The 14,890-nt window shown below is 35.2% G+C and overlaps 1 protein-coding gene across 9 annotated transcripts in view; it reads left to right on the top strand.

Annotated features, from left to right (window-relative positions):
- The window catches only part of TANC2 (tetratricopeptide repeat, ankyrin repeat and coiled-coil containing 2), a 442,578-nt gene that overhangs the window by 199,504 nt on the left and 228,184 nt on the right, over positions 1 to 14,890 (top strand). For 6 of the 9 annotated variants that reach the window (XM_010330283.3, XM_010330284.3, XM_010330286.3 and 3 more), the window contains one exon: positions 5,425 to 5,535. The exons of the other annotated variants lie outside the window; for them this stretch is intronic. In XM_010330283.3, the coding sequence (XP_010328585.1) occupies positions 5,425 to 5,535 (111 nt within the window). The remainder of the gene's footprint in view (positions 1 to 5,424; positions 5,536 to 14,890) is intronic. 9 annotated transcript variants of the gene reach the window in all.

Genomic DNA, 14,890 nt, shown 5'->3' on the forward strand with positions numbered 1-14,890 from the left:
TTTAATATGGTTTGCATTGAATCTATAGATCACTTGGGTGGTGTACCATCTTAACAGTGTTGTTCCCCAATCTATGAACAATGGATGCCTTTTCATTTATTTGTACCATCTTTAACTTCTTTCAGCAAGGTTTTACAATTTTCATTGCACAAGTCTTTTGCTTCCTTGGTTAAGTTTATGTCTATATATTTTATTCTTTATGTTGCTATTTTAAATTGAACCATTTCCTTAGGTGTTTTTTCTCAGATTGTTCATTGTTAGTGTGTAGAAATACAACTAATTTCTGTGAGTTGATTTTGTATCCTGGAACTTTACTAAATTTGTTTATTAGTTCCAGCAGGTGTTTTTCTGGAGTTTCTTTGGGGTTTTCTGTGTATAAGTTGCCTTCTGCAAACAGATAATTTTACTTTTTCCTTTCTACTTTGGATGCCTTGTATTTCTTTTTCTTGACTACACAAAAATTTTTATTTTCCTACCACATTGGACAATTAATATTTATTATCTTTAGGTTAACATTACTAAATATACTTTTTAATCTCAATTGCAATTTTGTGAAAATATTTTCTTGGTACTTTATACGGTTCTTCCTGTCTTTACATTTATCTGTCATTTTCAATTTTCTTGATCTTTGCTTTCATTTGGTCTGCCTCTATACTGTTATCTCATGATTATCTGAGTCTTCTGCCAGTTTTATCCTAAAAAAATCTCTTCTGCTATGAAACCTTTACTAAAGACAAATACCTTAGTAATTTTTTAAAATTCTCATTTTAATGTCTTTATATTTATTCGGACTAGATATGCTTCAACATTATTTACGGCATTTCAGTTTACAGAGGAACCTTGATAGGTAGGTTTTCTCTTTCACCATTAACATTCCTGTGAGATACATCTGATTGCTCTTATCTCCCTCAACCACCTGCCTCCCAAGTGATCATGGGAAGAATTCGTGAGTATAGATGGTATTGTTCTTTGTCCAAAATAGACCCCATATGGTTAATACTTTATAACTTAGGACTCTTTAAAAAACCCAACAACAACACAAGAGTTAAATTGGTAAAAGAATGACTGAAAATAAATTCTAATGGCTGGGCATGGGTGGCCCATGCCTGTAATCCCAGCACTTTGGGAGGCTGAGTAGGGCAAATCTTTTGAGTCCAAAGAGTTCCATACCAGCCTGGGCAACATGGCAAAACCCTGTCTCTCCAAAAAAAAAAAAAAAAAAAAAAAAAAAATTAACCAAGCATGGTGGCACATGCCTATGGTCCCAGCTACTCGGAAGGCTGAGGTGAGAAAGTCACTTGAGCCTGAGAGGAGGAGGTTGCAGGTTGCGGTAAGCTGAGATCACAGCACTGCACTCTAACCTGGGTGACTGACCCTGACACACACACACACACAATAATAATTTTTTAAAAAGGAAAAAAGAAAAGAAATTCTAACTTTTACCACACATGTTGATATGATCACAGATGAGGCCTTGATTTGTGTTTCATTACAGCTTTTTTTCTTAAGAAAGTTCTCTTAATGACCAGCTTGCATGTGGTGTTTGTAGATTCTCTAATTCAGGGTTCACAAACTTTAGTGTGCAGCACAGTCACCTGCAGGGCTTGCTGAATACAGGTGCTGGGTCCCCACCCTCCAAGTGTCTGATTCAGCTTATCTGGGGTGGGGCCTGATCATTTGCGTTTCTGACAAATTCCCAGGTGATATTATACTGCTGGTCCAGACACCACATTTTGTGAACCCATGGTCTAAAGAATACTGTTTATCTTCTATTCTCTACCACATATTTGTTGTTGTCTAACTTAGACCATTTTGATTTGGATACTCTACTAAGGCATAGCATACTATATTTTCTTCAGCATTATTCCCTTCTCAATTAAAAAATAATAATTGGTTATACCACTGTTCTCATCCCCTTAGACATCTTTGTTTTACTGCTCCCATGCCTCAACATATGCACACAATTAATTCAGACTTCTAAATCATGCTGAATCTGTGATGACAGTGATGACAGCAGCAAAAACAATAATAACAGCTAGTGTTTATGGAACATTTATTCTGTGTTAGGCACTGTTTTGAGGATTTTATTTGAATTAATATAACTCTCATAAATTGTCTTTGATGTTATTAACCCAAAATAGCTGATGAAAGGAACAGGCACAGAAAGGTTCTTACAGCTAGGAAAAAAATGAAAGAAATGGGAATCTAACCTAAACTTTCTGGTTTCAGAGCCCTTACCTTTCATTCCTACACTCTCAAACTCCTCACTACTGTGCTGCCATGTTATGCTGCCTTTATAGTATGTCTGAAATGTTACTTTGTTTTCTGTAGCCATAGCCCTCACTACTCCATGTAGTAAGAAACTTAATAGGTGAGCTATATCACTGTATCCAAGCACTGTGCTTCAATACTTATACATGTTTCGAATTAGTTAAGCTCATAACAATACTATGACTTTATCAGCAAACTGAGTCTTGGTAAGGCTAAATAACTTGTCCAATTTCTTACTACTAATACGTGCTGTAATCAAGACTTAGATTTTTCAGATCACTCTGCTTATCCTGTAAGCCAGTGTGCATCCATTGGCTCAACCTCTGCTGGGTTCTGTAACTCAAGTCACTGAGGGCATAAGAATCAATGTTCCCAGTGTCATTTCCAGTCACTTCTTTGAGCAGTAGTTTCTGTTATCTCTTACATCACAATAAAATGCAAGGTTTGGGCTTCAGATTGTTCTTACCCATCTCATCTCAACCACTTTCTTTCTTCTTTTAAGTATCAGAGAAAACCTTTTAATGCGAAATTTTCCTATATGAATCATCTTATGTACCATTTTTTACAATGAAGCATATTAAAATTTCAGGCTTCCAGGTAAAATATTGTGGCCCATCTTCCAACTTGCCTTTTTATGTTCTCCACCAAGCAATATTATGACTATTGTACAACTTGTCATAGCTGTGATTGTGCCTCCTGTGTTTGACTGACTTACAAATAACACTAATTTTCTATGACTTGGATGAGAACACCATTATCATCTACCTTATAAAAGAATTTAACTTTATTATTAGACATGCGCAGGACCCCATGGATGAGGGAAGAGGTTAAGAGTAGATAGAAGAATAAATGTCTCCTGCAAAATATAAAGATAACCTCAGTTGGAATTTCCTGAGAAGGGAAAATGAAGACGTTTGTATATATGGAGCTTCATAGATCTAAAATAACTCTCTTTGCTGGAGAATTGTATATTTTAGTAAGAGGTTTTATTTTTTTCCTCTACCAGATCTATTTAATTCCTGATTACCACCATATAGTCCATAGTCTCTTCAAAGTCTTCAGCTGTTTGCTTTTTTCTGTATGATCTCTAGAACTCCGATCTTTCCCCTGACTTCATCTCATAATTCTTGTACTCTCCTCATACCTCCCTTCAGTTCTCCTGCCATCCTTCAGTTTTTTTTTTACATTTCTACCCTAAGTTTCTGCTCTGTCGACTGGCCCTAAATTTCATTATAAAAAACATGTTTTTAAGATTTTAAATATATAAATATATAGAGTCCCTTGAGCAGGGACCTGTGCTGTCTTTGTCAGAACTCAGCAGGTAAAACAGTTATTCTAATGCCATGACAATGCTTTCATAAAATTCCAGTAAAGGACTTAAGAGCTTTAAGGATTAAATTACTATATAATCATTTTTTCCTATACTAAGCAGTATTGAATAAATAAACTGTTTTATTATTTTTAAGTCTGTTGGTGAAATGGTAATGAAAGAGATTCTAATATTGGCTATTAGTTGCCTACATATATATAATCACTTGACATCTTTATTTGTGATAGTGATTTTTAAAAAACAGGCTCAAGTCTCACACTCATAACAGAGGTGAGAGTTCTACTATTCCAAAGCTTACTTTTGACAGAACCATACTCTTAGGAGTCTTAATGTTATGCCTTTGTTGCCATGGAGACAGTAACAGGCTTTTATTTTTAATTTTTAACATACACTTAAAATATACATATGCTAAGGTTAAAAGTTCAACTTAGTTGTCTGTTGGTTTTGAGTATTGGCACATTTTGAAAATAATTTCTATTTTCTTCTAATAGTTGATTTTTATCTTTCAAAGAAAATGAAGGAGATTTCTGGCCATTGTGATGACAGAGTTGTATATTACTTTTTACAGGGTCTTTTAGGAATAACGTAGAACCTCTTGTGGGTCAGTAATGGATGAGTATTTTGAAGAACATGCAGAAATTTTTGAAAAAAATAATGTGATCTTAGACATTCGCATGTCTTGGCCACCTATGGTTATGACACTAATATATAATACAAACAAATCAATTTCAGATTCAGCTAATACTTTTGTGACAGTGCTGTGCTAAGCCCTTTCATCTATTATAGTTTATTTAATAGAACTCAGTTTAAAAGCACCCAAGCAATCCTTATATTTTTAACTTTTAAAGAATTTAGTTAATTATTGGAATGTATGTCAATAGAGTTTCTGAATTGTCCCCTAAAAATTAGTAAATAAAATGTATCCATACTTTCAGTAAGTAAAACTTTTAACTCATGAGTTATACTTTATTCCATACAAGAATGAATGGATTCCATGGCATGAAATATTACTATTTCATAGGGCCCATGATTACATTGGTAACTAAATCACATCTCTTTAGCTTCTATTGTCAAACTAGCATGGCCTAGTTAATATTTTAGTCCACCAACAGTTTTGACTTCTTATATTAATGGCTGAGAAGTAAGGTAATTGATTTTCTTGTTAAGCTCCATAGATTAGGCCTGGTGGCTTATATTTAATCCTACTTCTGGTGTTTATCATGACCGAGTAGTAGAGTAGTTCTTTCTGGATAACAAAAACCTTTTGATTGCAATTATTATAAACAAAACTTTAAAACGTAGTCCTATGCTTTCCTTAGTTAATATCTGTATTTAATGGCAAAAGAAGCCAAGGTAAGAAAGCTCTTTGCTTTATGAAGAGAGAGAAAATAACTTAAAGGTAACAATCACAATTTATGCTAATAGTTTTGAGTATTAGATTTTAGCTTTTCCAGTTTTCAGTGGCTTTTAATGAGGAGACCCATCTCTATGAAGAATGCAGTTAGTTTTTTTTCTGGCTCAAAAAATAGGGTAACCTGATCTGAGTCTGACAGAGTGTGTCGTTCATTTAAGTGCTTCCATCTGTTGCCTGCTGTTCCCCTTACTCATGACCCCTCTATGTTTCTCTCTTTCCCTTTTTCCTTCTCTTTCCCTGTTTCTCTTTCCTTTTTCACTCTCCCTTCCTCTTTCTCTCTTGCTCTCTCTCTCTCTCTCTCGCTGTCTCTCCCCTCTCTGTCTCCTCTCTCTCTCTCTCTCTCTCTCTCTCTCTCTCTCTTCTCTCTCTCTCTCTCTCTCTTGCTTGCTCTCTCTCTTTTTGTCCTTAGCCCCTCTGAGGAAGGCAAAGTTTGTTGAGAGCCCACGAATTCCAGAATCCGAGCTTGGCTCACCAACCCTCACTTCAGCTCAGAAACTGGACGTGGATGCATACTGCCCTGGTAAGCATGCATGCAAAGTGTCTGCTTTGAAAGAGGGAGAATTGGATCAGGCCCATCCAGCAGAGCAGTATTTTGCATGTATACTACTCATAAAAACATGTTACCTCTTTTGCAACTGATTGCATATTCTTCTTAATAGAACATAGTTTTTACTGAGTGCCCTATTTTGACTTTGATACAGTAATGAGAGTAAGTATTGAAAATAATTTCAAAGGTAATTTTCAAAAGAATTAAGATAATGTTGGTAGATAAGTAGTTTTAGGTAAGCAGGATTACTTTTATGATTTGAGATACTTGAAGAAATTTTGCTGTGGCCATGTGCAAACAGGAATGTTAAAGATGTGAGTAAGAATATTCATTCAACACTAGACACAAAAGTGTTGTATGCAACACTTTCGCATACAGCCTGTATGTCTAATTTGTATTGGATTTTTGAATAGTTATAGAAAATACTTGTGATGCTGGAAACATTAAACTTGAATTAAAAAAGAAATATTACAGGTTTCCGAGATGGACTTCTTTTGGATACAGATACTGAGTTTTAGAAATACCTCTTGTGAATGGCCTGTAAACACATGTGGGAGTTCACTAAAACCCTTCTTGTGTGGGAGCCAAACTGAGAAAGACTCATTATCAATGCCTAGATTCTTTCAAACTTAGATGAGTTGCCTGGCAACATCCTTTACACTCTCTCTACAGTGAGTCTATAGAGCTGTGTCAGAAATGTTCACAGCTCTAGCTGAGTATACAGATTATAGCATTAGTAAAGGACCTTGAAGACTTGGTTTTAGGTCTTTTGTTTATTCTTGCTCATTAAAATTGATGTTAAACCACAGTGAATACAACTACTACATATTTACAGCATGAGGGGTCAGCAGATTAAAATGATTATTAGTTCTGGGGAAGGTATCAGTAGCCGTGATCTGAAATGTCAGTATAATATACCTTTGAAGCCAGGTAAGACATGGTAAAACAAAAAAACAAAACAGTAGAAGAAGCACTTGGGCCAACCTCATAAAATGAGAGACAGTTGATTTTATGAGTCAATTTTGAATATTGAAAGACCTTGGGGATTTTGCTTTTCTTCTGGGTATTGAACCCCGGGCTTCATCCACTCTTACAGATAATCATTCTTTTCTAAATCAATCACAGTTTTGTATTAGGAACCAGCTTTTCTGTCTCCAAAAGGAACAAAATAACTCTTTAAATGGTACTGCAGCACAGGATTAGAAGAATCATGTTTTGAGACACTGTCACACTTCTTGGGCAGTGGAATATTATGCTTTGCATGTGTTCATGCAAATTTTAATGTTAAAAGTAAAATACATAAGTGTGCTAATTTTCTAACCCTTTCTTGAGTTTTAGAAGGACAACCCTATCAGAGGCCTTTTCTTTTCCAGATTTGCAAGTGAGAATGACTGTCATGGGGGCCTAATCTTTCAATTCCTGATTGCCCATCTGACATCCTTAATCTAATCTTGCTAAAGTCTTATTCAGGTGATTGTTTATGAGTATTTTCCACAGACCGAATTCGTTGTTGAGTTAGAATTGAACCAAAGTAAAGCTTGGTTATGATTTTTAGAAAGCAAGAAAGAAACTAGAGCATAGTATCAAAGTGCTGCTAAAACAAAACCCAGTCTTTTCTTATCTGAAACAGTCTTAAAGCATAGAAACCTTATAGTGATATGCTCTTTTTAATCAAGTTATTAGATGCTCTGAAAATTAGTTTCTATCACGATAAGAATGGTAATCTGAGGGTTAAAGCTGCTATCTCTACATAGTACCAAAAATTCACAATAACCAAATGAATTGATGAGTATACTCACAAAACACATGTCACATTTTAATGCAAATTTTAGTATTATAAAGTGAAATCGTACTAAATTTTTGAATTTCTTTTACATAGGATTTACTGACACCACTGTTTATATTTTATTGTACGTTCATGCAGAGTAATACAGTTAAGGCTACTAGTGTACTGATACCTTCCTATCTGCCTGCTTTACTCATTATTACCTGAAAATTTAGGAAAATACTGTGTTTCATAGAGGAAACAATCATAAACTGAAGGTTAGAGCAGTGGTTTTCAAAGTTTAACTTACTTCAGAATTACCTGGAGGATTTGTCCAAATGCAGATTGGTGGCCTCCCAGAATTTCTTACTCAGTAGGTCTGGAGTGGGTCAAGAATTTGCATTTCTAACAAAATCTCAGATCATGCTGAAGCTGCTGTTTGAGATTCCATGCTTTGAGAACCAATTGGGTTACAGGCTGCTGCAAGCTACTCACGGTACAGTCATTGTTCAGTGCTTCAGTGATGCTGAAAGTCTGTGGGGTCCCTTCCAGCGCTATTGATATCTAGACAGTAACCAGCAATGTTGTTTCTGTGTTAGCTAAACGAAAACATTTTGGTACCTGTATTTTAGATTAGAAGAATAAAGCTTTTGTGCGTGAGAAATGGACTTACGTGTTTTTCTTGGTATGCCTTTTTGTACGTGACATTTGTGTACCCATGTCTAACTACTCTTTGTTGTCCTACATGTAAAAGGAAATTGTTGATAAAACCAAACCAATTTACTGATGAATAAAAAGAATAGGAATATTCTAAAAGAATAGGAAAAGCTACTCTGGAGTATAGCTGTGGAGCCGAAATATAAAATTGAGTGATTCATTACATAGCATTAGTTTCTACAATATCTAATTAAAGTTTTACTATTCCTTGAGGTACATTTGTTGTATGCAAATTTGAGAAAAAATACAAGCAAACAGTATGTTTTGGTATTGCAGCTACAACTGTGGAGATGATTGATGGTGTTAAGTAAACTACCAGAATTAAGAGATGTTCCGGGAATTGTGTTTATTAATTGTCTCACAGTGGGGAAACTAAGATCTACTGATTTGTCTAGGGTCACAAGCAGGATTTATTGTTCAACCCTTGAAGTGGACACAATATAGTCCAAAAATATATTGCCCTCTAATCCTGTTACTGTGTAAATTCCATGAGCATTCCTTACTGCCCTTAGATTTAAAAGCAGTAAATTAAGCATGAGATAGAGTCATATTCTATTTTTATGAAAAAGAGTAACCAACTGTTAGTGATTTCAATAAGTCAATTTCCAAAATAAGAGAATAGATTCATCCTACACTCTATCACTTTTCTATCTACAGTATTACTTATTAGGTGTGTGATTAGGGGCAAATCACTTAACCTTTCTGCCTATTCCTTTATCTGTAAAAATGGAGATGATAATTTTAAATCAGTCTAATATATATAAAGCACTTAGAAGACTGCTTGGCTCATAGTCAGTGCTCATAAATGTTAGATGATTTTATTATTTTTGTAGCGATGATCCTGAGATATAGGACAAGATCTTAATCAGAAAAAATATTAAAGGTTTAGGGTCATTTTTAGTTAAATGAGTCTTACTGCACGTCAATTCTGATTTTTCTGATTAGTCTGCACTCTGGAGCACGTCACTTAACCCTGTCACAGCAACATTATATATAGCATGACATTATTCCTATAATTTAACAAATTATGTTTTTATATAGATACATGAATATACATTCATAGGAAAAAATTTCTGGAAGAATACACCAAACCGTACCACTGGTTACCTAAGGAGAGGAGACTTGGAATTGTTGGAAAGTTAGAGTAGGATTGGTGAGATAATGTTGGTTAGCAGAGGTTGTATCTGGTTGGTGGCATTACAGGTAGTTTTAATCTTCTTTTTGGGGCAGCATATATTAGTAAATAAGAGCTTATGTTCTGGCATTAGATCTAGGTTTAAATTTTTTCTCTTCCACCTACTAGCTATGTGACTGATAAAAATAGACCTGTCTTTAAAAAAAAAAAAAAAAAAAAAAGGCCTATCATCTCATAGGATTGTTAAGTGAAACAGCGTTTAAGTGAAATAATGTATATGCCACGTGCTTAGCTCAGGCAAAATAAATAAGAGACACTAGGACCCTTTCTGTTACTCATCATCATTATCTCTTCTGCATTTTCTAAAATTTTCACAATGAACTTCTATTGAAACTTTTCAGTAATCAAATGACACTAAATGATGGTGATATTTTGTTTTTTACACATTATAATATAAAATTTCAAGTATAAAAGTGACCTTTGACACAGATGGTAGGCCAAGTTGACAGTTTTATAGGACTTCTGACTACATGTGCATGAAAGGTTAAGGGCCAAAGCCCAGACCAGTCTTGAAATAGGCAGGCTTTTATCAACACCAAATACATTCAGAGGAATTTGAGATTAATCTTTTCATATGAATTCTTTTAAATCTCTTAAAAAATGGTAGTGTCTTTCAAAGGACAATGTTATTTAAGGTAACAACAAAATTAGCATATATTTAAAACTCAGAGAAAATTTGATTATAGTTAGTGCATATTCATATTTATATGTATTCTGCACTTGTAAAAATTTTGTTCATTTGGATTTTTTTATCTGTATTGTACATAAGTACAAGCCATTGTAAACAAATAAAATGTTTTATATAAAGTGAGTAGTTCCTTGAAACGTCTATTCCCAGCTCCTGTATAGTCGTGGTCATTTCAATTAAAATCAAAGGATGATTTTTTTTTTTTTTTCATTTTATTTCTTCCATTTAAAAAATTTCCAAGAAATCATCAGATGTTATCTTTATCCTAAATAATTAAACATGCTTCTTTTGGTTTTGCTACAAACTTTGTGCTTGTATGTAAAATCTTCTGTATGATTTTATGTTGTCCTATGAGTACCAAGAGCCTTTTCTTCCTATTTCAGACCTTTTATTATATTGTGCTTGTGTTCTACTTTATTGTAAATACAGTAAGTATGAAATAGAATTTTTAACCCAAGTTAAATTGGTGAGCTTTGGGGAGAGTCTGAGCCTTTTAAAAGTATAAATAAAAGCTTACTACATATACATTTGTACTTTTCCCAAATATGAGTTCTCAGAACAGTTGGTAACCTCCCTTGCACCAAGTAAAGAGAAAGAAGAAATGCCATTGTAAAGGTTGAAATTAAAAAAAAAATTTTAAAAGGCTGGTAATGATTAGAACAAGAACAAAAAGCTAAAAGTTGTATAGTGGATAGACTTGAGAGGAGGTTGAAAAAGGAAATAATGGAACTGTGGGATTGACCTATCAGGATATGAAGTCTAAAGTAGAGATTGGAAGACAGACAGAGAGATAAACAGAAATAAGTTGTGTATCAGAAATAAAGATACTGCCTTATTACTGGTTATGAAAATAAGCATAGAGGCAGGGTCTCACAGTTTCACCTAGGCTCACTATTTAGAATTCCTGGCCTTGAGTGATTCTCCCACCCAGGCCTCCCAGAGTGCTGAGATTGTAGGCGTGAGCCCCTGTGCCCACCTTACTTTGAACATTTTTAATTGTTTTCCTGATCTATAGTTTTTCATTGTTTGTGATACAAGTTTTAATCTTCCCTAGTTAATGAAGTTTTAGGGAGGGGATCAAGGGCAATTGTGTTCCTCCTCTTTGGTAGGTCCAGTTCTAGGTAGATAAGGGAACTTGAGAGAACAACTTCATCCTCTGCTTTGGGAGAGGCAGAGGTTTGAGAGACGGGAAGTGGGGAGGAGGCTGCTTCTTCAGTTCAGTATGTCAAAAGACTATATTTTGGGATATTATTTTTTGTGCCCCAACAGTTAGAAGGTTAATAATCTCATCACACTAACTTTTAGATTAACTTTTCTAACATGTTTTGCATCATAAAATCTGGATGCTTGGCCTATGAATTGTGGTGTTTAAATCTATAATTTAGTTTGATATCCAAAGGGGCAATATTTTCACTAACCGTAAAACAGTTTTAACTTCCAGCTTTTGAAGAAGTAAAATGCTATAGTTTAAAGTAAAATGCCAGTGGTTTAGAGGCAGACTGCCTACGTTCATATACCAATTCTGCTACTTACAACTTATGTGACTTTGGGCAAATTACTTAACTATGATTTGTTAATTTCCTAATTTCCCTCTATAAAAAGGAGATGATAATATTACCTATATCACAGGAAAGTTGTAAAGATATGACACATTAAAATATGTAAAATAAATATATAGATATACATAAATACATAATATATATAAAATAAAAATTTAAAAATGTATATATTTATTTGTTTTTGAGACAGAGTCACCCTCTTGTCACCCAGGCTGGAGTGCGGTGGCAGAATCTGGGCTCACTGCAGCCTCCACCTCCTGGGCTCAAGCAGTCCTCCTGCCTGAGCCTCCCAAAGTGATGGGATTACAGGAGTGAGCCACCACACCTGGTCTCATAATGTTTTATGTTGACTTTTAACCGCCTTTTACCTAAGGATGTTGTGGGTAAAATTATCATACCTTTTTTTTCATGAATGCTTAACAAAGAGGATAAAATTTTATGTATACTGTAGTTATTGGGCATCTTTACACACAGCCTATACTAAGTTGTGTATGAGTGTTTATTTTTAATGGGGTCAGTTTTTCATAGTGGCGACTAGTTCTGGCTTGGGAACCGAGAAGCCTGGGTTCAGTGCTGGCTGTGCTACTTGTTAGCTGGTGACTTTTATTTAATCTCTCTAATCCTCTGGTTCCTTGTCTATTAAATGAAGACAGTGATATCACTCACTTCACAAGGTGTTTGTGACAGTTAAATAAGATAGTACATATAATTTACATAGCACAATGCTTGGAACATCAGTTCATATTACTAACAACTTATCTCTCACATATATGTACTATTACACGTTTATTTCCAGGGAAAAAATGTGTTTCTTAAGCAGAACATATGTTACTGCAGCTCAGTTCAGTGTTCAGGAAGAATTCTGTGGGAGCAAAGAAGGGACAGAAAGGTACTTTTGACTTGGGTTTTGACACGCAAGAAGCAAGAATTCTGTATCTGGTATTTCCACTGTCATCCTTTACCTCTAAGCACTTAAAATTCTTTTATTCTTTTTGTTTTTTTCTTATCTGGAAGTTATACATTATAACATTTAAATTTATAAGATTTGTAGGAAGTGTTGGTTAAATTCTGTTTATTATTGAGTGCTCTTCAGAGTAGATATTTGCATTAGTTATCTTTTGCTACGTAGCACATTACCATAAAACGTAGTACTTTAATACAGCATTTGTTATCCACAGTTTCTACGTGTCAGTAATCCAAATGCAGCTTAGCAGGGTTCTTTGGCTCTCTCAGGTTGCAATCAAGGTGACAGCTGAGGCTATAGTCACCTTGAAGTTCAAGTAGGAAAGGATCCTCTTCTATGTTTATATGCATGGTTATCAGAAGGATTCTGATCTTCATGGGCTGTTGAACTGAGGGCCTCTATACCTCACTGGTTTTCAGCCAAAGGCCACCCTCAGTTCCTTGCTATGTGGGCCTCTCCGTAGGGCAGCTCACAACAGCTTGTTTCATGAGAGCAAGCAAGCAAGAAGTAGAGGGGGTACAAGCAAGACAGTTAACAGTTTTTATAACCTAATCATGGAAGTGACATTCTGTCACTTTTTGCCATATTATCTTCATTAGAAGCAAGCCAGTAGGTCCAACTTACACTCAAGTGGAGGGAATTACAAAAGGTCTTGATTGCAGAAGGGGCAGGAATTATTGGGAGCCATTGAAGAAGTTACTGTCTTAGTTCTCTTGGTTTAAAATAAACGTTAAGTGTCTAGTTTCTATTGGGACCATAAGTACTGTCAGGAAATATTCCGAAGAATATTTCCACTATCTTTTGAAAATATTTTTAGCTCTTATTTGAAAAGTTATCCATGTTAATTATATAAAATATTAACTACTAAAATAAGAAAATATACATAATCCTGCCCAGGCACGGTGGCTCACGCCTGTAATACCAGCACTTTGGGAGGCCAAGGTGGGCAGATCACGAGGTCAGGAGATCAAGACCATCCTGGCCAGCATAGTGAAACCCCATCTCTACTAAAAAATACAAAAAAAATTAGCTGGGCGTGGTGGCACATGCCTCTAGTCCCGGCTACTCGGGATGCTGAGGCAGGAGAATTGCTTGAACCCAGGAGGTGGAGGTTGCAGCGAGCCCAGATCGCGCCACTGAACTATATCCTGGGCAACAGTGCAAGACTCTGTCTCATTAAAAAAAAAAAAAAAAAAAGAGAAAGAAAGAAAATATGCATAATCCATGACCCCACTAATCAGAAAGCCATTGTTAATATCTTGGAATATAGCCTAGCAATCTTTTTACATACAGTTGGTCTGCCATATCCAGAGGTTCTGCATCGACAGGTTCAACCAACCACAGATTGAAAAATGTTCAGAAAAAAAATACAAGAGTACAAAATAATACAAACAATATGGTATAATAGCTATTTACATAGCATTTACATTGCATTTGCTATTTTAAGTAACCTAGAAATGGTTTCAGATATACAGGAGGATGTACGCAACTACTACATCATTTTATACAAGGAACTGGAACTTGAGCATCCACAGATTCTGATATGGGATAAGGGTTGGTGGGGTTGGGGGGGCGGTTCCTGAAATCAGCCTCTTGCAGATATTGAGAAGTGGCTGTACTTTATTAGTCTAGTCAAGCTGCCATAAAAAAATACCATAGATTGGTTAGCTTAAACAACAAATTAACTTTCATGTAGTTCTGGAGGCTAGAAGTTCAAGATCAAGATTCTGGCTGATTCAGTTTTTGGTGAGAGCATTTTTCCTGACTTGCAGATAGCTGCTTTCTTACTGTGTCCTCACATGCTTTTCCTCTGTGCATGCATGTCGGGAGAGGAAGGGAGAATGAGGGAGAAGAGAGGTCTCTCTTCTTACAAGGACACCAATCCTATGTGGATCAGGACTATACACTTATGACCTCATTTAACATTAATTACTTTCTCCAAATACTGCCACACTGGGAATTAGGGCTTCTACAGATAAATTTGGGAGTGACACAAACATTCAATCCATAATACGTACTTTTAAAGTAAAGGTGACAGACTGGGCACAGTGGCTCATGCCTGTAATCCCATTGCTTTGAGAAGCTGAGATAGGAGCATCACTTGAGACCAGGGGTTTAAGACTAGGCTGTGCAACATAGCAAAACTCATCTCTACACAAAATTTAAAAATAACTTTTAAAACTTAAGGTGATTTTTTTATATTTCATGTTTTGAAATTGACTTTGAAAAATTACATTGTATGTGTTTTTATCTTAAGAACTATTCCATCATTTTTTCTCCTGGTATGGCATTACATTATGTAAGTGTAACATAATTTTTTAAAACCAATATACTGTTGCTAAACATTTAAATTGTTTTAATTTCTTATTTTTATAAAGGTGCTTCAGTGAACATACTAATTACTAAATGATTGTTCATGTCTACCATTATTTCCTTAGAA

This window comes from Saimiri boliviensis, chromosome 17 (assembly GCF_048565385.1).
Source record: "Saimiri boliviensis isolate mSaiBol1 chromosome 17, mSaiBol1.pri, whole genome shotgun sequence".
NCBI lineage: Eukaryota > Metazoa > Chordata > Mammalia > Primates > Cebidae > Saimiri > Saimiri boliviensis.